This window comes from Cylas formicarius, unplaced genomic scaffold (assembly GCF_029955315.1).
Source record: "Cylas formicarius isolate icCylForm1 unplaced genomic scaffold, icCylForm1.1 PGA_scaffold_7__23_contigs__length_41026272, whole genome shotgun sequence".
Classification (NCBI taxonomy): domain Eukaryota; kingdom Metazoa; phylum Arthropoda; class Insecta; order Coleoptera; family Brentidae; genus Cylas; species Cylas formicarius.
In genome coordinates, this window is record NW_026844352.1 from 34,891,506 (window position 1) to 34,914,089 (window position 22,584).

The 22,584-nt window shown below is 35.3% G+C and overlaps 1 protein-coding gene across 12 annotated transcripts; it reads left to right on the forward strand.

The window, feature by feature from the left end:
• Positions 1-7,288: 7,288 nt before the first annotated feature.
• LOC132705335 (dopamine D2-like receptor) lies at positions 7,289-13,861 on the forward strand. Of its 12 annotated transcripts, XR_009619386.1 has the most exons (6): positions 7,289-7,621; positions 7,675-9,815; positions 9,909-10,037; positions 10,238-10,350; positions 10,416-11,355; positions 13,384-13,861. XR_009619386.1 is itself a non-coding variant. In XM_060675863.1 (5 exons), exons 4-5 carry the CDS (start codon positions 10,906-10,908, stop codon positions 13,462-13,464), a joined length of 531 nt encoding a protein of 176 aa, XP_060531846.1. In that variant the 5' UTR covers positions 7,289-7,621; positions 7,675-8,001; positions 9,754-9,815; positions 9,909-10,905; the 3' UTR covers positions 13,465-13,861. The 12 variants fall into 12 exon arrangements, 5 of the variants coding, with proteins under 5 accessions (XP_060531846.1, XP_060531847.1, XP_060531848.1 ...); XR_009619387.1 differs by having other exon boundaries at positions 9,909-10,403; positions 10,478-11,355; XR_009619383.1 differs by having other exon boundaries at positions 9,909-10,350.
• The last annotated feature ends 8,723 nt before the right edge of the window (positions 13,862-22,584 follow it).

Below are 22,584 nucleotides of genomic sequence, written 5' to 3' on the forward strand. Positions count from 1 at the left end.
TATACGCAGGTATTCCAATAGTATTTTTTAAAGGGCACCATAAATAAACTTCTGTTACACTAAAAAAAGAAAGAAACATATAATACTTCATAATTCAGGCACATCTGGGTTAATTCCTTTTCAGAAAAAACTACTTCGATACTGTACGGCGGTATCATCATCTCTTCACCGTTTTTTAATTTTCTCCAAGGTGAGGTAGGCGCGCGCTTTTATTTTCTATTAGCGCGTTGTGAATATCGAGGAAATCGTACAAATACGCGCGACGAAATCATTTAATCATCGCCAGCGGGGTGCCCGACTTAGGGCTAACCCAGGTTTAGTGCCGTCAATGCCGCGACTTTGGCGGAAAATTTGCCGCAATTGGGTTCGCCGATTAAATGAGACGATGTTTTGTACATCGTAGGGAAGTCAGGATTTGACGAAAATTTATTGATGAAATATTCGAAAGGAAATGCTTCTAGAATGCCATCAAGATAAATAGTTCCTCTTTATCAACTGTAGGTCGGACCACTCATTTAGGCCCATTGTCATCCAAATTAAAATTATTTTAACAACTGAAATGTATCAGATTAAATCTAATATTTATAATTTTAGTAATTCTTGAGAGGTTATTTTCTCTGACTATATTGGTAGTAGTAAAAATTGCTACTGTCTCTGCATGCAAACAAGACGTAATATTCCATGCACTAATAACCAAATTACTAATCTGACAATCATTGGTTTAAAGTTAAAACTGTGTACATAGTTTTGAATTTTGAATCAGACTCTAGAATAGTCGCAAGAAATATAATATATTTTGGAAAAGATAATTTCAAGTTCTTTACAATGATAAGTAAGTTTTTTTTTGTATTATTAAAGGGTCTCTCATTTGGTCAGTCAGATTTTTTCTTCTTCTTTAGTGACATGATGGGCCGCGTTTCACCAGTTTTGTGAGTTCACTTTCATAATGATTTAATCGAAAAGGAACTTTACATTTTTAATCTAGATTGACAGTACATACTAAAATAGGGAATTTCAACAAAATTGTAATTTGAAAAATACTACTTATAAAAGCAAGTTTATACTATTAAACGAATCACAGTTCACAAAATCATAATTGCGTAGTTCTACGTAACAAATATAAGCCACTAAAATTTGTAAAATTTAGATCCTCTTTGAAACGCGCTGCCATTGGCTGTGACTGGTTGTGACGTAGCCGGACGATAGCATAGAGGAGCCATTAGAGAACGACAACGCGTTCATCTTTGTGGTTTTAATTTTAATTTTAGTCTTGATCCTGTCGCTTGCTTTTGCTATCTTGTGTTTAGTATCAAAAAGAAAGTTTTGGAAGTGACCCAAGCCGATTTATTAAAAGGTCAATCTGATAATTTACTTTTAGTGGATATGTTTATGATGACATCTTACATACAAAACAGCGAAAGTTTTTTCTGTTGCTGAGGTTCGCGGTGTTAAAGCTAAAAGGTATATTCTTAGAAAATTTGGCCACTAGTTTTAAACCAATATAATATTGTAATCAGCTTAAAGTATTCTAGTTTTTAAAATTCAAATGGGATATCATATAAAATGTAAATTTTCCAACAACAATTGAAAGTGTTGTTTATTTTATATAGATCAGGAAGACATTCCTATGAAGACTGCAATAGGATAGGTGCAGGTTCGAAGAGTTAAAAAAGATTGCACGGTTAAGGCTAAAGTGATCCCATAATCATAATGTTAACAAAAAACGACGGCTTTTATTTTCTGGTAGACGAATAAAAAAATTATCTGGCGTTTTACGGGTTGTACTCAAAAACACTATCGCAAGATATTGTTTTTGTGTTGCTTCCATTATTATCATGTAAAGCACACTAAGCACAGAAACAAACTGGCGTGGATTAAATACAAACACACTTTACACGAGCCAAAAATAAACGTAAATAATACAATTCTTGGCCTATAACCTGAGAATAACACTATAATATGTCGCCGTATTGAACCAAAAGCAGCGATATGACGTCACGATCAGTCCCGAGCGTTTCGCGTGATTTAAAAAGAATAGCCGGGTGTCACAAATATTAGGTTTTGAGTTTTGATATTTGGTATGCGTTATTTTTATACATAAACAAATGTATTAAAGAAATAAAAAAAAAAGGTTCAAGCTCCCTATTATATACGCTATTAATTAACAGATTACATCACTATGTCAAAACCAACCACACCTTTATCTCTGATCGTTTCCTTATATCGGCCCTTATTCCCTCCTTATCAACCTATTAACAAAATTGTTGCAATTTATCCCATCAAGGTAGCGAATAGCGTAGCCCTACGATTAAAAAGAGCTCTCCCACCAGCCCGATCCCCCACCCAATCAATATACTCCGTCACGGCGATTAAAAAGCTTTTAAGCGACGCGTGTTTGGGTCGCGGGGAAGACAAAACATTCGCGACTATGCAATAAAAACGCAATTTCCTCGTAAAACCGTTCGGAATCAATAGTCCGCAGGTGTTCGGGATATCGACGATTGAATTAGTATGGGCGAATTTCGGAAATTTTAACTTCGGCGACCGTGCGGATATACAATAGTACAAATGTTTAACTCGCCGATTTTTATATTGTTAATATTTTATGCTCTTCTTATGATTCCGTAGTCGGGATAATTGGACTTAGCAGATCGGCCTTCGCTTTCTCGGTCAATGTAATTTTGGAACAATTAATTTTTTTTTAGTTCATGACGGTCGGTGGGGAGGGGGGGTGAAAGGATTCAAGGTTAATGTTCGCCCCCGTAAATAAAACGAACGTGCCGTTTAATAAGATATTATCGCCGACTAAACCGTTTACACAACCTCGAGAATGGTTGATGTTTAAAAAGATATTAGGTACAAAATAGCGGTACGAAATCGAGATGTTTGCTTAGCTGCGTGTTGCGGGAACCAATAACAATACGTCGTGTTTGAAAAAAAGTTCCCCTAATTATATAGTGTTACTTATTAAACGTGTCCAGACATGTGGCGATGTAGAAGAAGTTATAATGCGACCAAAAATATAGTGCGTTTATTGTTTTGACGTTTTAAGTATTTCACAGTACCTTAACCGCGTATATTCGCAGGACCGTGATAAACCTTTCCCAACAGACGTTTATTCTGCATTAATTAGGTAGATCTTGCCTGAGATGGACCGTAACGCATATTGGTAGAAACTTTCAATTTCTGTTTGAAACGTAAATGCGCCATTTTAAATTTGATTAAGTATGGATGCTGCGGGGTATTTTCGAATAAGTAGGAGCGTTTATTTTAACATCAGTTGATATGTATCGTTCTTATCTAAATTGCAATATGTTTGTAGATAGTAGTTTCTCGAGCTGTGATCCTGCGACACTGTTTTCACTGGATAGTTCAACGGGTAATGGTAAGTACCTGTACTCTATCTTACAGGTAAGTTTGAAAATAATCATTTTTGTCTTGTGTGCCTGTCGACTAACAATATTCTTCTTCTTGTATTTTTGTGTCTTCTACATAGCTGTTCGATTTGTAAACAACAACAGTCTTTTTTAAGACTATGAATTATATTCGCTGTAAATAAAGGTACGTCATAAGAAAGCAGACAAATATTTATTACAATCTTACAATCGAACATTTTCTGAAGGTTCCTGTTCTTTAAAATATGGAGACCGTGGAATGAAGCAGATGTTCCCCTTTTAGAAGAAGACGTGGAAAACAACGCAGAATTTGAAGATAAAGTGAAGATGGTAGTCGAACCTATTGACAATTTAGAAGACGAACTAACTCAGCAAATAAAAAAACGGATCTGTTTGTCTTCGTATGCTAAACAGATTGTTTTGAATGTATAAAATTTTATAAAAAATTCAGAAGGAGAAGTAGGAGCAGCAATAAAAACAAATGACATGAACAAAGTTCCGAAGTCAACTGTAAGAAAAATTGTTGCAATTGGGATAGTCAAGGGGAAAGTGAGAGAAGATGCTGGTACTAACGAGCCACCCGCAGATCTAATTAGGCCTACAATTTACGAAGCTTATGAAGTAAATAGTGTTTTAACCCTAGACAGACTAAACTTTTTTGAAGGAAGTGGAGTTTCAGTTCCAAACAATTAATAAACGTCAAGTGGTAATGGGATCTCAAAGAATTTCGCAATGGAGGGTGGAATATTTAAATGCATTAAAAAATTTTGAGAGCAAAATAGGCTAATAGAGTATTTAGCCTAAAAACGATTGTGTGTTGATGCTGGGTTCACAAATGGTTCGGTGGAAGATGCCTTATTTTTGTCTGCCAAAAACGTTAAACATGACCGCGGAAATATTTGAGTACTGGTTAGTCAGTCCAAATAAAAAAAAATCCAAATACTTCTTCAAACATAGAAGAAATTAAAGAATTTCTGTACTAAAATGATTTATATTTTGAAGAGAGGTACACGAAAAAACAACTACTGTAGCTATTAAAAATAAAAGATTTTAATAAAGACTACAAAATCAATTCGATAGCACAATAAAACGGACATCTTGAGATTACCCCCGTATCATTGTATATTTAATCCGATTGAGATGATTTGGTCTCAGTTGAAAGCGCATATAAGAAGCACACTGCAGCAAAATTTCGTAATGCGGCAAGAGGTAGCTAAAATACCAGTACAAAGCTGGTCTAACTGTGAAAAATGAGTAATAAAAGAAGAAAATATTTATTGAGAACGACTAGTGGCAGGGTTGATAATGATACAATGTAGAAATGTACTAATTTTTTATGTACATGTTTCAAGAAATGCTTGGCGGAAAAGATTGAGAACATACTTATATACCGCTTGTTAGTGTAGGTAGATAAATTCCTAGGACGGTCCTGGAATCAGTGTTCTATAAGGGGCTGCGGTTTTGGAATAATAAAAGTTAATCACGGAGTCGGTTGTAAAAACACTATATTTCTGGTTGAAGTATATAAGAATACCTTTTTTTTTTAAATTCCTGTAAAGGCTGACGAAAGGTACCTAAATGAAATTTAGGCCGTATGTACCTTTTTAAGTTCAAATTAACTTATTTTAACAATATTTTTGTTTCATAGTTGTTTTTCATTTTCCATAAGACAGTTCGTTAATCAGCATTACTTCCTAAAATTTGAAATAACTCCAAATCTAGTAATCCTTTTGACTAGAAATTAGAAGATTATTTTAAATATATGATTTTTGGAAAGAAAATATCTCCACAAAAAAAAGTTTGGGACAATGCTGTCATTTCATTTATGTAACCCAAACTGTTTCAGGAATAATAAACCAAAGAACTTTGTGCAGCTTCTTTTAAAGGAGGTATTTTTATTAATTCGTTGAAAAAATGCATAAAATTTGCCAACAATCTTTCCGCATATAAGAATGTCTCACAGATCGTAAAATTCGACTTATCAAATGTTATTGTCAGCGACATCAACGTTGTCCTTTTTGCGAACTTTCATAAGGAAATTTTGCGCCATTAAGAAATTAATTAAAATTTTCACTACAGACCTTCTTTAAAAAATGGTATCACAAATAAATGTTTTTTTATCTTTCTAAGTTTCCTCCTCATCTCTGGGAGTTCCAATTCAATTATTAATTTTAAAATTAATTTCAAATGAGTCGCAACAATTTAATTCAATTAAGAGCGCCCTGTATACGGTTGCATTAACCTAGGAGTTGTAGCTGTATAGGTATAGGTAGTCGATAATGTTAGAATGTTTCTATCTAAAAAAGGGAAAAAGTGCATCTGGAAAAATTACCCCTTGGGTTTTGCCGAGCAGGTTCTTCTTATCAGCGGTAGTTTTCCGTCGGATCACGGAGACTTATCTATTTAAGGATTAATACGACTTTGGAATTTTCGGCTTCCTTTCTTGGCATACGGATTAGATTGGCGCACTCGTCGACAATTTTAGGAAACCATTTGCACGAGCTACAGTTATCGGTGCTACCAACTGGGGATCAGGTGAACACGTTTGCAGGCAATACTTTATCGTGGATTAACGGTCAAGTTTGAACTGGTCGCTAAAAGTAGAGAATAAATATTGCTCCGACGCTACATAGAACGTCAACAAGAATGGTTTAGACCAGGGGTCTCCAAACTTTTCAGCCTTAGGGCCATATTGATCACGCCAAGAAATTCTAAGGGCCAAAACAATATTATCATTAATTGTCGCCGGTGATAAAAAGTTGAATCAGTCCGCTGATGATGTAAAAGGAAGTTAATTTTTTGTCAGATGCCTCTAGCGATGGGGAAGTCTGATATATTATCTGTATCGTATGGGTTACCGTTATAATGGGGTACCCATATCGTATCGGCATAGTAATCATTGATTCCAAAAATAATAAAATACACAAGTAATCATTGATTAATTTATTCTTTAGTAATTGTTACTTCGGTTCCTAAAGAGTACTCAAGTAACGAATGTGTAAAGTTTTACTTGCAAAAAAAAGTCCGAAAAAGTACGTCACGTTTAAAAAAGGCTGCAAATAGGACTAAAGTCCGTAGTAGATTTTTCTTTCAAGTATACAAGCTCTCCGCGGGCCGGACAAAATCTGTTCGCGGGCCGGATGTGGCCCGCGGGCCGTAGTTTGGAGACCCCTGGTTTAGACTGAGATTAATTTAATAATACTTAACTAACGTAGACTACTTCCAACAGAATAAAAACATAGTATTATATCGGGTGAGTCGCGATTTCTATAATACAGTTTTGTTTCCTTTTTTTTGAAAGTAGGTATACATGGTGTTTCAAAACAAATGCTAAGGATATAAGGGGTGATTCCTTTGTTAAAATAAACATTGGGTCAAAGACTATTATTATTATAAAAACATCCTTTCTGCATATTTTTAAAAACAAGTCGCGGACACTGAATTAAACTACCCCTATCATTCTTAATTAAATTTAAGTAAAAACTTACGCAATGACATGGAAAAAATAAATTTCAATAGACGGATTTACTTGAAACCTTTTTTTTCCGAATTTTTGTCATAAAACTTTCAGTTTTCAAATTAATAAAAGTAAAATGTAAAGTATTGCGTGTGGAAAAAAAAGGAAAAATGATTTAGTTGTATTTTGCACCAACAGTTATCAGTTTAGAGTTTAAGTTAATGTTAGTAAGTGTTAAGTTTTTCATAATAATTGTAGTTTTTAAGATATTTTTCATGATAAATAGGAAATTATAAAGACACAATAAAATATGTGTTATCTACTAATGGTCATTTTTATCTTTTAACCGAGTAATTAACGTAAAAGATAATGCAAAGTAAAGGGTTTATCAAGCATTGGTGTAAGTGGGGCGCGGGGGGATAGGGCATAGGTAACAAAAAGTCCTATTTTCACGAAGAATCTGGAATTTGTGGTGCGACCCATTTACTAAAATCACGAAAATGACAATGTTTAATATCTGGTTAAGTTTTCAAACGTATAAATATTTATCAACTCACGTCCGACACCTGAACATCGTAGAGCTATTTTGAATTGGCGCCATATAACAAGTCAATTTTGCTTTATCGCATACATTTCGGTGCGAACATGGAATACCGTTTAGGCTTTTGGTATAAGCTAAACGTATGGCAATAGCTTGGCAGCTTATAGATCGCGTTATACTTATCCGCAATGCGCATAAGGAATGAATAGGGTGCATCGACTTTTTGTGGTATATTAGACAACAAGTTTTGTAAATCTCACTTTAGATACGGGTGTTTGTAGGCATGAAGAGAGTGTTTAATGAACGAGTGTCTTAAGAAGCGTTTAACGAAGCTGGCGATTTAAAATGAACTGTGCACACGTCTGATCAGTGCATAATTGGACATTTCAGAGTGCACGGGAAGTAGAGAAAATCGATTTCTTGACAAAATGGTAGTCGCGACCCATAATATCGACGGTTAGGCAACATCGTTTTAAAAAAAACCTTTTTTTCGGTAATCCAATAACCTGAAATAATATTTTTTTTTCGCTAAGCAAGCGTATTTAGATAGGTGTGAGTTTTGACTTGAATAACTTGTATCAATAAGTTATATCTACTATTTTTTTAAGGTAATTATAGATATAGTGTTTCCAAAGTTGATAGATGTTCGATAGGCGACAAATATTATCTTTTTTCGACGTAATTCACTTTTATGTTAAAAGGGTCTAACGTTCTCGGCTTGTGGGCGGGTGAGCGACAAACGTGGGAGAAGGAGAAATTGGAATAAGTGCCATTTGCTCAATATTTATCAGTATAACAGTGTAATTTATACAGGGTGACCGCCTATTAGAAGCTTAGGGAGAAACAAAAAAGACATTGTTGAGAAACTTGGTATATGGCCATTATTGACCCCGAGGTACAATGATACCTTTTCTAAGTTTCTGCGCGTCCATACAGTACTCGGTATTGATATTTTCCTAGATAAGGTACACTAACCACTAACTAACCTGCACGTTGTACTGTTTTCTTTGTAAACAGCTAATTCCACACACTTAACTCATTTTCCCAGAACATGTAAACAGATCTAGGTCTATATTTTGAGACAATACTGCCGTGAAAATGCCGCATACAAACTCATTGACGATCTTTCAGCGGCCATGTTGTGTATTGACTGGCGCAAAGTCATTGGTTAAAAACGAAATTTAAAATCTGGTGCATGCGCATGTTGAATGGACATTCTCAAAGAAAAATTCACATAAGCACATATGAAATATGTTTCATTTCTTAAAAAACAGTAAGAGGTAGATATAGGAATAATCATTTTGTAGACAATTTGTTGTCCTAGTCAATGGAATTGATAAACCTTTTTCAAAAATGCACTTTTTCGGCATCCCTTATATAAAGTATTGTCAATATCACAAGTACAGTTTTTAGCTATTATTGGGGCATTTTTGAAAGTGTTAATTGAATAATTCATTTCTATACATAAAATGATCAGAGTTTAACGAAGGGGGGTTAAAAAAATCTATTCCACAATTAGTGGCAGTTGTTTAAATTTTTACGTCGAATTCGGAAATGCATTTTTTAATTCCTTTATTTATAAGTAAACTTCTGTATTTTTTTCGATAAATGAAAAATTTTAATTTAAATTTAATGAACAAATGAATTGTTTTAAAATAACGAATTAGTCAATTTTTACACGTGATTAAGTATTATCTAAATAATTTTAAAATATAATTTTTATTTTTGAAACTTTCTTCGAGTATAGTTTTTGTAATAGTTTCAACTATTACTTAAGTGTAAAAAAAAATATGCATCATTTTTTACTATAACACCTATGATCAAAGTTAATGATCTTAACGCAATCTAAATAATGGGTGTTGATGATATGTTATTTAGAGCGCTATTGCCACAGTGAGTTTGATACCAAATAAGTGAAGAGACTACGACATCTCCAAGAAAACTCCAATAAAATTAGCAACATTTTTGAAAGAGCTGTCATAATTAAACAATGCGTCCACATTGAATTCGATAACAAATGTCATTTCGTGATCAATTTAAATAAGTTAAATGTTTTAAAGTTTTCTGCACTTTCGCTACGGTGCTACGAATTCTCCATATTACGATTAAACATCGGAGCGAATAATTAAATTTTGTTTCACCCTATAACTCAAATCCCGGTTTTATCGCGTTATCTCTTTTTTGTTCCTTCCTTATAAAAAAAGTTTAGTTAGGCAGCATTTACTTGCGGTTGAGAGAGTGAATTTAGGTAGCACGGTGGAAACTTTGACGCGGTATTTGCAATTTGCCGATTGAAAATTTGATTTGTCATTGGATTCTCACCCAAGCCGAAGTTCTTATTACTGATTCTATTTTGTCAGTTTGGTGCTCCGAATTTTGGTCAGAAAACGGCTCCGTGTCTTAAGTGATATATACAACATAGGTGAGTTCTACCTTAAATATATTCCTGCCCATCCTACCTATATAGTAACCTTTCAATCTTTTGGCGTTTTTTTTGTCTCTCTCTTTACGACAGTACTCCGACTGAGATTGTTGAAGACCAAGAAGCCATCTTGCTTTACTCGCTGTCATCCCCAGTGTTGTACGGTACCCGGTTAGCGGCGGTTCGGCACAGATTCCCACAGCGATCCTGTAGATTCAGATGGTAAAGATGGAATTTAATTTGAATTTCAACAGTTAAAACATGATCTAGGTTTAGGTGAATATTATCGGCGAATCCTGGCTCGCGAGAGTACACCAGGTTTATTTTATTGCCCGATTTTTCGGAAATGTTATATCATTGTATTAAATGTTAACTGAACCTGATCAACTGTTTTATTTCCCACTGCATAGTGTAATTTCCAGATCCGACAGACTCCACTGGCCAAGTCGGCGCATACTTCTGTTAGTAGCAACTCAAAAGTTACGTAACAACGGCTACGATTTCTCTGCGCGTAGTTAGGCAACCAACAGTGCTGGTACGCGCGTGGCTTGTTATATTTAGTGGTTCGAAAAGAACATGTAGGCACAGGTAATTTTTCAGGCATGTTTAATGTGACTTTTTATACGGGCGCTTCGACGTCCCGTTTCTTCAAAATGGAACAGACTATCCCTTCGTCGCGGCAGAAAAAGAAAACCGATCGGAAAGTCGAAACGCGTCGAAACCTGTTGACCTTGAATCTGCTAACCTCCAGCATCATCCTCCATCGAAGGACGGACGCGAGGGAATAAGCAGCGATCGAGGACGCCTCTGTCGGACGTTTTGGCAGACTGGGCGGCGCCTGGCATGTCCGACGACGACGGCGCCCCTTAACCAAATCGTCTCCGACACCCGTAGCATCCGCACGCGTTTCCAGTTTCCAAAGATCGCGTTACGCGACCATCTAGCTACCAAAACGCTTCATTTATACGCGATGTAGATCGCCCAACGGTTTCGTGTGTGCATAGAAATCTGCAAAAACGAGAAAATGAAAACTTAAAAACGTAAAAAAAGTGCGCGGAGGAGAAAAAATATCGGAAAAACAAGCGGCACCATGAGCGGAGGAAATGTTGACGACCCCAGGTTTTGGTATAACTCTTCCGCTCGTAATTCGACAGGCGAGGAGCAAAACTACACCGCTAGATACGAGTCTTACATGCTCGTGTTCGACGACATCGATCAGTATTTCAACAAGATAAACTTGTCGAACGCGTCGGACGCGACCCTCTACGAGCAACAACATTTCAATTGCACTTTTTCTACTGGCAACAACGCAACGAACTCGACTTGCGGCGTTTACCAAGCAGACGAGTTGGACAGAAACTATTGGGCTTTGTTACTCGTTCTTTTTCCCATTATCACGCTGTTCGGCAACGTTCTGGTTATTTTGAGTGTGTATAAAGAGAGAACTTTGCAGACGGCTACGAATTATTTCATCGTCAGTTTGGCACTGGCGGATCTTCTGGTCGCCGTCGTGGTGATGCCGTTCGCTGTTTACGTATTGGTAAGTTGTTTTACTTCTCTATTTCCCAAACGACCTCGATGGAGTTTACAATAAAATAAAAAAATTATCAGGAAAATGCTCAAATTTATAAGAAAACCATTTGTTATACTAGTTTAAACTCGTCGAAACGTTTCACGAGATTTTTTTGTAATGTTATATTTTACATGACGCTTACACCTAGGTTCCATACTTGAATAAATAAATTTAAAACAAATGGCAGGGTCTCCCCGTCACACTCAAATTGCCGTTTTCTAAGCTTGGAATCGTAGAAATAGTTGAGAACCCCCCCACGTCTGCATAGCATACCTATAACCGATTTTAAGTTTCAAGCTCAGTTTAAGGATAAATTTTGACGATAAATATCAAACGACTGTAATTTTTGAGTTTCAGAAAAGACGGCGTTCTAAAAGGTTGATTTGAATCCTGTAAGCGATTAAAAGGAGCACTCAATTTAAAAAGTAGTCTGTATTTTTACCATGAAACTAATGTTATTTTAATTTACTAATCTAATTGGAATTCGTATTTCCTTCCTGTTTACCAACTTATTAGTGGGTGGTATACAGGAACATAACTTTCGCGTACAAAGTAAAGCAAATAGAAAACGAATAACCTCACCAAATAATAAATTTATTTTCCGTTTAATCTCAACGTACACATTCAATCTAATTCCGAATTTTATGGTACATGTACGCGTATATATGTGCATACAATATATTATAAGTTATTTTATGTTTATTTATTTATGTTTTCGAGTAAACACGTTTTTATTAATTAATTAATTACTAGGTTGAAATGTTTTGCTTTCGTTAAAATTGCAATTTTCGTAGTTATTATATCGGAAAACATAAACCTATTTTTAAACTACAAAGAAAATATTAGTGAGGCGGCATAAGGAAATTTGTCACTGGCTCTTTCTTCGTCGGGTGCAAGTTTAATTTTATCTTGTCATTCCGGATATTCACATTGCTTCTTTAAGAGCATATTTGTGAATGAAAATCATAAAAAATCGCGATAAACGGCCGCGTTTACGCGGTTTTCCGTATTTTCCTGGGTTAATACATCTGGTTACGCAAATTAATGGATTTAATTTCGGTTAACAGCGTTTTAACACAGTCGTTACAGTCGCCAACTGTCTGTCACGTTGATTCCGGATTGTTTAATAAATGGAATTAATAAAACTGCGCCCGAGCGTATCGGGAATTGAGACAATCATTCATTAAACCTTTTCACGTGACATATTCGATTTGGTTTTTTTTTTGAGAGGGAGCAGAGCTATCCGGATTGGAAAATTGTTCGGACGTATTTCGGGGATATAATTTAGGAAAATTGGATTAGCGTAGGATTTCGGTGGCTATAGTGACTTTCAATTTATTTGGCGGCGATCAGAAGTGGCAGAAATTTTTCGATAAGCTCCGGTTAAGTCTGCCGCTTTGATTAGAATTTTTCGAAAAATATTTTATGAAAATTTGGCCATTGATATTGTTTCAAGATGCGGACTAATTCGAATGAGTTTAATACGAGTTCTTCTTGACTGAAATTCTAGATTGGTGCTTAAAACCGGTAAAGGTAAACACGTCGATTTTAACGAATTAAACACGAAGAGTCCTACATTGGCACCCTCGGCCTGAAAGGAAGGGGTGAATGTTTTTTCAACGTCTAAACAAATTTGACGGCGTCCACATATGGCGGAAAAGCCGAGGACTTTGTGCTGTTTGTTTTTTGACGGCCGTTATTTTTGAAGTGTTTTTTTAATAATCGGTCCTGCGAGCCGGATGAAAATATTCACAATATGTGTGTACAATGTGTATGTATGACTAGAAAAATCCTTTAATCGAGAGAGTAAATATTAGATTGTTTTTCCCAACCAGAATCCAACTAATTTATTTAAGCTAATCATTTATTATTCATTTATTCGCTATATATTTACAATATCTTGACTGAAAATATACTTTTTTAACTATTTAACGCCTAGTTAATATAAAAAACTTATCCAGCTACCGTCCAGCATGTCTGTCTATGTATTTTTAGAACCGAAGCTGTGGGTATATGTTTTTGGTCTGTTGCGGCCTCCCAAATTGCCGGAGCCTCTCCGATCGTCGTCGAGATTGATCAAATCAGTCATTTTGAGTGACGTGACCCTTGCGGAACGGAAATATCTCAAGACCGAATTTCCCGTCGACCTCATCAATGTAATTGAACCCTTAATGCAAAAGGAGGACTTTATCGGAATGTCATGCTTTAAATAACCGTATCGCTTTTGGGCCTACATGCGTAATATACGATATATTCGAGTTAAGGGTCAATTCTCGATGGAGACCTTTTGATCACAATAGGTGAGTTTGGAGTACATAGGCTTATTGTGTAGGCAATTTCGTTGGTATTTATGGAAGTCCACAAGTTATGAAAAGGGTCATAAAACAATAAAAACTAACGTCATATTAGTAAAAATGTTACAAAACAAACTATGCTTATACCGTATATTCTTTGATAAATAAAACAGTTCTTATACATCCAACTTTTGTTTTGCTTACCTTTGCACTTGCAAATTACGAAATAATTGTCACATATGAAATTCGATGTACTATAGGAATGTTGCTTCCAGTGGGCTATACCAATCTCGACATGTTACCTTATCCTCCACACTTGGCGCGGTTACCATAACAACCATTCGCATATAAACACCCCTCACCGCACTCGTCTCTAGGTATTATTTCTATGCCGGCGTCAAAACACAGGCAATTTTTTGAACGATTTGTGCTCTTTCTCCTTTGAGTTTGACGTATGTCGTGGGGTATTTCCACGCGAAATGCGTCGTACATCAAATTTGTCAATTAATCCCGGCAGACCAAGCGAAGGGACATCTCATCGAATTATCGAGTATTACGTTATTCGCAAATACATGAATTATAGCTGACATTGCTAGAAGGAACATCATTGTCTATATTGCTGGAGTAATCTCCTTGTCCCCAGGCAATTATATAGCTGCCTTCTTGATGGTAAACCGTTGAAAAAAATGTTAATCGTTAATTTAGAGAATATTCTAATTAGGTGGAAAGCGAGCAATTTTGTAAGGTTGTTCTTGCGAAATTTTGAATGTGCAATAGAAGGTCGTCATAATGACGTTATGGACTAGTCACCAAAAGACGAAAATAACGTTATATATGACGTCAGGAGGACGAGAATTTGACCTACTAATGTCTCACACGAATGGTGGTCATTTAAGTTGTCTTTCAAGTGAAATCTGTTTTACTTCAACTTGAAGCCAGATTTTGGTCTTTACTGTCCAAAATATGTCCATTTTTAATTTGTTTTTTTTTTTCATTTTGCAGTGGGGAAAATCAAAAGTACAAAACTGCCGCTTTAAATTATATAGAATGTCTTTTGCGGAAAATGGAAAATTATAGGTAATGAATAAAGAAGAGCCTTTATTTAAAAAAAAAAATTAAAAATGGAAGTACAATTTCATTTTTTCACGAAAATTAATATTTCTCATTTTGACTCACCCTATATAAACGATTCGAACTAACTTCAAAACAAGTATAGGATAAATGACTGTGCCACTTTATAAATTTGTTGGCAGCTGTCTGATAGGGTATTAAACACAGGGCATTTTAGACGAAAAAATTACCATAAATCCGAAGACACTCAGTATAGACCATAACAACCTTACATTGGGTCATTGAGTATAAAATATAATATCTATTAATGTCATAATGTACAGGGTATTCCATTTAAAAAATAATCTTGATTTTCCACATATTTATGTATCACCCTGTATATTTAAAAATATTTTTAAATTGTTTTGGTCTCGTCTATAATTTTTGTAATTAACATTTTCCTCTAAAACAAATAATAAACGAAATATATTACTTTGACTCACTATTTGGAGACCCTCTAGATAAATTCTCCTACTTCATAAATAAATAAATTACTGAATAAATTCAGTAAATCATAGAAACTTTTTTTTCGTAAATATGTTCGAACGCATTGATCGGTATTTCAATTTTGACTTTGAACAATACGCACAGATTTCACAACCATGTCATAAAAATGATAAATTATTATTATTATTATGTGAAAATAGTTTTCTTATATAATCAAATTAATCATATTACTCCCAGAAAAACTCAAACGGGTTGAAAAATTAAGAAATGATATAATACAGTTACGCTTATCTGCCATCAGTATCTATATGGCAGAAAATAAAATTTACCTTATTAGGGGTCCGGCTAAAAGGTCGGTAGCCTTATTCTCAATAAAACAGGCTCATTAAAGTTTGTAGAGAGGTCTAAAACACCCTTTAAAGTATTAAGAGTATCATTGAGCTGAATAAGTAATTGCGGATGTCGGATGTCAGAATATTTGTTAATAGTAAAATGTACCATTTTATAAATGTTGTAATGTTTTAAGTACAAACAATTTAGTACAATACAATAATACAACAAGTACAATTTAACATAATCAGAAAACTATATAAATTATAAATGAAAAACTTCATTTTTTTGTTATCTATAAAACACATAAACAATTTAATTTTTTTTAATTTTTAACTAATATGCTAGTTTTTTTATGCCCTTTGACAGTCGACGAATTCAATTGAATTAGATTTCTTCATTCTTCTGATTAATTAATGTTTGTTAATGATTGCGATTTCTGCATAAAAAAATATTCGATGATATCTCAAAATTTGGAACTCATTCTATAAAATTTGTTAATATTGTTGTGTTAAATATTAATTGAGGTGTGCGCGTGAATTTCCAAAAAAAATTTTCCTTCCTTCCTTTTCTGAGTATTAGAGACTGGCAATGTGTTTCCCAGCTCATTGCAGAATGCGCTGCCAGTTTTTCAAGTTAAATAACTACAGCATGTAACATTACGAACCTATGAAAAAAAGTTTTAATTTATACTAGAATTTAAGATACATCCGGCAACCGTAAACGTTGAAATTTTTGTGGCCGATGAGTAGCATTGCCAGAAATGCAATTTCAAATATTTGCTTAAAATGTTAAATAAAAAATTTTCAACTATCCCGTATTTAGTCTGTATTTTACCACAACTTGCGGTTGTCGAATCCGAAACGGTTATAAAATGGAGACATTTTTGACTAGTAATTAATGGTTACCGGATATCATTGTTGGGATATTTCATTAGTGTACTTTGATGACCGGCGTAGTCGATATCTAATCAACAATATTTAATATCCGCTAACGCATATGCGGCAAACCTCTAATTTAAACCGACAATAATCGAATAGTTGGGAGATCTCCATTTTACGAATTCTAATTCTATATATAAACCACAATTTAAATCCGAAGCGGCGATAAAGCGATGATGATTTTCGGCGATAATTAAAGCGCGTAGTTTTTGTAAAAAAATATGTATTTTTCGGATACCATGTTGCTGAAGTTAGCTTTGTTGTTGAAAATGTTATAGTGAACCAGTTCGTTATTTATCTTGATAAAAAAAATTCTTGGGAATATGGTGGGTAAGTAAGCACGGAAATATTATCAGGGAACTGCGAAAAACCGTATCCAATGTTGCTATACAGAAAATAACCCCTTTGTCCATCGCATCACCTCAGAATATAAATTAATTTAATTACTATTCAAAGATTCAATCACGTAGGAGAGCCAACCATCTTGAAACCGTCAGGAAGGTATAAAACTACCCCCAAAAAAGAGATTTATTATCTCAAAAAAATCGGACGTCCCACATAGTGAATTTGACCATTGAAGAGCCCCTAAAGAGAACTTCAAAATGATGCATTGCTCAACCACCTTAAAACCGTCGGGATGATATAATACTACCCCCAATCATGAAATGCCTCAAAATTCGTTTTATTTATTTCAGAATCTCAAAAAAATCTGACGTTGTCCCAGATTTTCAGTTAGACCATTGGAAACCCACTTAGAAGACCTTCAAAATGACGTATTGCTCAACCACCTTAAAACCGTCGGGATGATATAAAATTACCCCCAATCATGAAATTCCTAAAATTCGTTTTATTTATTTCGGAATCTCAAAAAAAGCAGATATTGAATTAGACTATTGAAGAGCCACTAAGGAGAGCTTCAAAATGATGTATTGCTCAACCACCTTAAAATCGTCGGGATGATATGAAACTACCTCCCAAAAAATATTCTTATCGCACAATTTCATATAACGCTTTTATGACGTCGCCAGTGGATATAAACACGGTTCCGATTATTCAGACTGTCTTTAGATCTATAATTCATCCCAAAATAATCAAAACAGAGTTGATTTCTTTCAGAAAATCCGATAATAGTTGTAATTTTCAATAACGTGCAATTGTTCTTGCGCATTTTTGCGCATCCCAACAAATCTAGAACTATTTTGACTAAGCACTTTCATTTTTATATTTATTTATCCTTTCAATAAAAGTTTACAGGGATGACATTTGCGCCCAATTCGAGGTTTTGGGATTAATAACCCCGTTTAAAGAAAAAAATTTAATCGTTTCCAAATTCAAAAACCAAAAAAGATAGGTTTATCCACATCTTTTGAAAATTAACTTAAAAATAACCACAGAAATAAAGTGGCTCTTCAATGATCCAATTCAATATCTGGGGCGACAGGATTTTTTTGAAATTCCGAAATAAATATAACGAACTTTTGGGTATTTCATTATTGGGGGTAGTTTATAGATAACGTCAAATTTTTTCGAAATTGCGAAGTAGTAATTAATTTGTGATAAATTGGTTAAGGCTTTTCGCGGTCCGTTGATAAGCTATTATCTTCATTCGGGTTTAAAGGCCGTCGTCGATTGGAATTACTTCCTAACGTTTCGCTAGCACGAGTGGCCAGCTTCTTCAGAGGTCCTTCCATCTCCGATGTTGGACGTAGACTGACGATTTCTCCTGCGCAGGTTGTATTTATGCCGATTGGCCACGCATATCTGCCGTATATTCCGAGTGTCACCGACAGGATTGGCAGAGTATTGAAAAGACACGACATCAAAACAATCTTTAAGCCTACAAAGAAGATCCAGCAGACCATCAGGTCAGCAAAGGACAAGAGGGGCTCACTTTCAGCTGCGGGAGTCTACCGCATTCCGTGTTCATGCGGAAAGGTCTACATCGGAACTACCAAGAGATCAATGGGAACGAGACTTAAGGAGCATAAAGCAAGCTGCAGGCTAGGACATACAGAGAAGTCTGCAGTGGCTGAACACGCACTGGGCAGCGGGGAACACAGGATACACTTTGAGAGCTGTAAGTTACTAGCATCGGTCAACGGTTATCACAACAGACTAGTCAGGGAAGCCATTGAGATTCAAAAACACCCACACAATTTCAACCGAAAGGAGGAGACCCTTAGATTCAACCAAATCTGGAACCCGATCCTTAGGAACGCCCGAAAAGTACCGATCGATATCCCGAGACCAACCGAAGCGGAACAAGCCCCGCCCTCTACCAATCGGCATAAATACAACCTGCGCAGGAGAAATGGTCAGTCTACGTCCAACATCGGAGATGGAAGGACCTCTGAAGAAGCTCGCCACTCTTGCAGGCGAAACGTTAGGAAGTAATTCCAATCGACGACGGCCTTTAAACCCGAATGAAGATAATAGCTTAATTAATTTGTGTATACCAACATTGAATATGGTTTTTGGTTAGTTAGTTTTGAGTTCCCTGTTAATAGTTCGGTGCTTAATTACCCATGATATCCATAGGAATTCGAATCCAAATCCAAAATTCGGATCCCAAGCGTTTAAAACGCACTACATACTTGCGTCATCGGGACCTGGTGGCATGTGTGGGGTTCGAAATTTTCTTTTCTTCTCAAATTAAGTTAGATGAAATGCATAAATTAAAAAAGGTAATTAGAGACGAGTGTGATGGCACCTTATGCATAAACGTGTATTTTATTTTAGGTTTTAATTTATTGTGTGTTAAGCGATTCCAGTGTGGCATGCGGAGTTGTATATGGGAATTAGTGTTTCAAAATAATGCATAGCTAGTAATCTTTTGTATTAGCGTGGATCTTGAGTAGGATAATTCGATTAACGGTATACGTAACGAAAGGGTGCGCACTTAGTTGTTATAAATAAATATGACAAATGCTTCAGTTTCCTTCTTGAATCAATGCGCCCGAATAACTAAAGTCATCGAGACAACTTTCCATGGCGATCCTACTAGTTTAGGCGTTGAATTAAACAGAAGGTTATAATGTGTGCAGGGAAACTGCGAAACGTGGCTCAGCTAAAGGCAAAAGTGGAATAATTGGTGAACCTTTCTTATTGGAAGTTCTTGTTGTCATTGGGCAAGGAAAATAAGAGAGAAATTACAAGAAATTAAGATTTGGTATAAGAAAAAATATACAATTACACTTCGAACGGCCACTAGTACCCAAACGTAAACTGACACCGTTGGAAGGGAGCTAGAACTAAACGCAATGCCGCTAGCACGCACAGCAAGTAGTAGATATTGTATTGTATGACTACTGAAAATACGCTTTAAGATCTCAACAGTCTAGGAACCCCATGGACAGTTTAACTCGGATAGAGCAGTGATATATTTTAATTTATTTTAGTTATTATTGTATTTATTTAAAATTTTCATAGTTGCCTCTCAAAAGTCCAGATTAAGAATCTGGAATTAGCTACCAGTATTAATACCAGATTAGCTACCCAACGTTAACCAATTCTGTAAATAATACAATAATAATAAATCAAAAAGTTATAATAATAATTAGAAAATAAATTTCATTATTGGTAGCAGAAGGGTTTGTTTGATACCGAGACTTTTGTTATTCCAACAAATGGACCTAATTTGTTTTCTAAATCCTAGAACTGCAATCTTGAACGTCTTTCGTCCTTAGCACCGACTCGTCAATCCTTTAAGTACGTTGGTAAGGAATATTTCATAACCTTAAATATACGAATTACGAGTAAAAATTTAAAGAGGTATGATTCGGCCACAGCTGTTGGAAGACAGAAGAGTTTTTTTTTCATACTTTTGATGCTAAAGTGATAATGAAAATTTCTTGCAACTGTCATTTTTGTTCCGGTAATTGGTCGATTAGCGAAGCATCCGCAAAACATTCCCGTCGGTTCCATTCGTAGCCACAGGTGCAGAAAGTGGCGTCTCGTGGCCCCCATAGAACGTGACAATGGCGGATAAGTCGAAGTTTATATTGTTCGAGAGATATTTCCCCGCCGGCGTCGAAGTAATTAAAACTTTATCTTGTTAGTATTTTCTCGTTAAAAGGAACCTCTAACTTCTTAAACGGCAACATTTCGCAGCTCCAGCAATTAATCTATATTCTTACGCTTCGGGGGCGGGGTACGTTGAAGTTAAACACCACAGTATCACTTTTAGTTTGAAGAACGTGTCTGTAACTTGTATGTCTACAAATGGGACGCGGTCGCGGATTCGATAAATTATCACTTATCGGCTTCGACAATCATTCAGTAAAGTAGGAGAATAAATTAGTGAATAATGGAGACAACGTAAGGGATTAAAGTAGTGGCTGTGTATATAAACTACCGCTTTTATCAAAACTTACCCCAAATTGCCTTAAGATTTATCATCAAAAATTGTCCACTAATTAAGATAGCCATAAGCATTGTAATGATCTTGTTTCTATTTCGAGAACAATAACAAAAATAACAACAATCATATCAAAGCTCAAATACATTAAAAATAACTGCAATCGAAACAAAACTCACATTTTTCTTGCAATACGAGTTCTTAAAAAAAAATAGCGTATACATTTTGAAAGATATTTGGGATATGATACGACAGTGTATTTTCAAACACATAATGGAAAAAAAGACATAAGCAATATCAACAAACCTTTGGTAAAATTTTAGAACAAATTATGATAAAATGGTGCAAAAGGACCTCTCCTTGTATTAATGCTCCATGTGCATTAACAAGTTTTTGTATTTCTAACGTAGTTTAAATATCTCATTCACAGTATATAGTTTGTGTGAACCACTGGAGACATTGTAATCTTAGTGCTTCGTGAGTCGAGTAAAACTATCAACGTTTTTGTGTGCGCGTTAGCCGATAGAAAGAAAGGTTTTTCCACCGATGGTCAACTGTAAGAAACAATGGCGTCGAAGAATAGTTGCGAGACTGATATTAAAGTAAGAACACCGATTATCTTGTGTTCTATTTGCACGTCCTGGTTTCACAAGCGATACTCTGACTTCACCAGTAGAGAGTTCAATAAGCAAGCGGATATGTGGAAAATGTCAAATTCGCCCACTTGAATATGTATCTCTTGCTTGGGACATTCTTTGGCTCAAGAATCCGAGAAGGGCATAGATAATGAGCAGCGTTGGCCCAGCTCTGGTTGTAAGGGCAAACGGCTATCTATTGGATCCCAGAGGATTATTTAAACATGGGCGAATACCTGCAATTATCGTGCAAGGGAAGTGTCTCCTCCATAATTCTTGCAGTCAAGAATTAAATCAAAGCATTTGAATGTAAACTACACGCTAATTACACTACTTTGCATGTCCTGGCGGTCGACATCCCTCAAATACTCTTCTGTCCAAGCGGGAATCACCTTTTGAGTATTTAGAACGTCTCTACTATTTTATGATAGGAGCCTTATTTTTATTTGAGATTTTAAGATGCCAGGCACTACATACAGTAACAAGTCGCAGTGATTTTTTGTAGTATGTTCTCGCACTTCAGATATTATAAAAAATATCAAGCGTAAGCATAGAATTTTCCAAAGGAGGGAAAAGCGTGACTCACCTATACAAACTATAATGACCTGCGTGTTAAAATTAAAACTGTAGTCGCCATATCTTATAAAAATTATTAGAGTAGAGCCGAAATTCGGATTGCTGCTGACTTCAAACTATCTGGTCCTTTATCCAAACCAGGACATCCTCAACGTCCATACATTACCATTGTGGTGACATTGATATATTTAACATCTCTAGGATTCTTACGTCAAAATTTGAACCACAATTATTATGTTATTGTGAATCGTATTATGTGCGCTCCCCTTTACTTCACTTTATTACATATTGTTCATAAATGACCATTAATAAATCAATTATTGATGTTATTTGATAAAATAAGTATTTACAAAATCATTTTTTCTATTAATTTATTTTTGTATTGGGTTTTGGTGACAAAATATCATTTAATATTAGCTTTTATTTTTTGCATTTTTTTCCTTCATCATTTTACCTTTACTTACTAGTTTATAAGTACATGGAGTACAAAACTAATTGCAGGAATC

What these genes read in the sequence shown, in the direction of transcription:
- LOC132705335 (XM_060675862.1), top strand. Translation starts at nt 10,906, where the DNA reads ATGAGCGGAGGAAATGTTGACGACCCCAGGTTTTGGTATAACTCTTCC. An exon ending in CGTTCGCTGTTTACGTATTG is followed by an intron (nt 11,356 to 13,383) that starts GTAAGTTGTTTT and finishes ATGTATTTTTAG; the next exon opens with AACCGAAGCTGTGGGTATAT.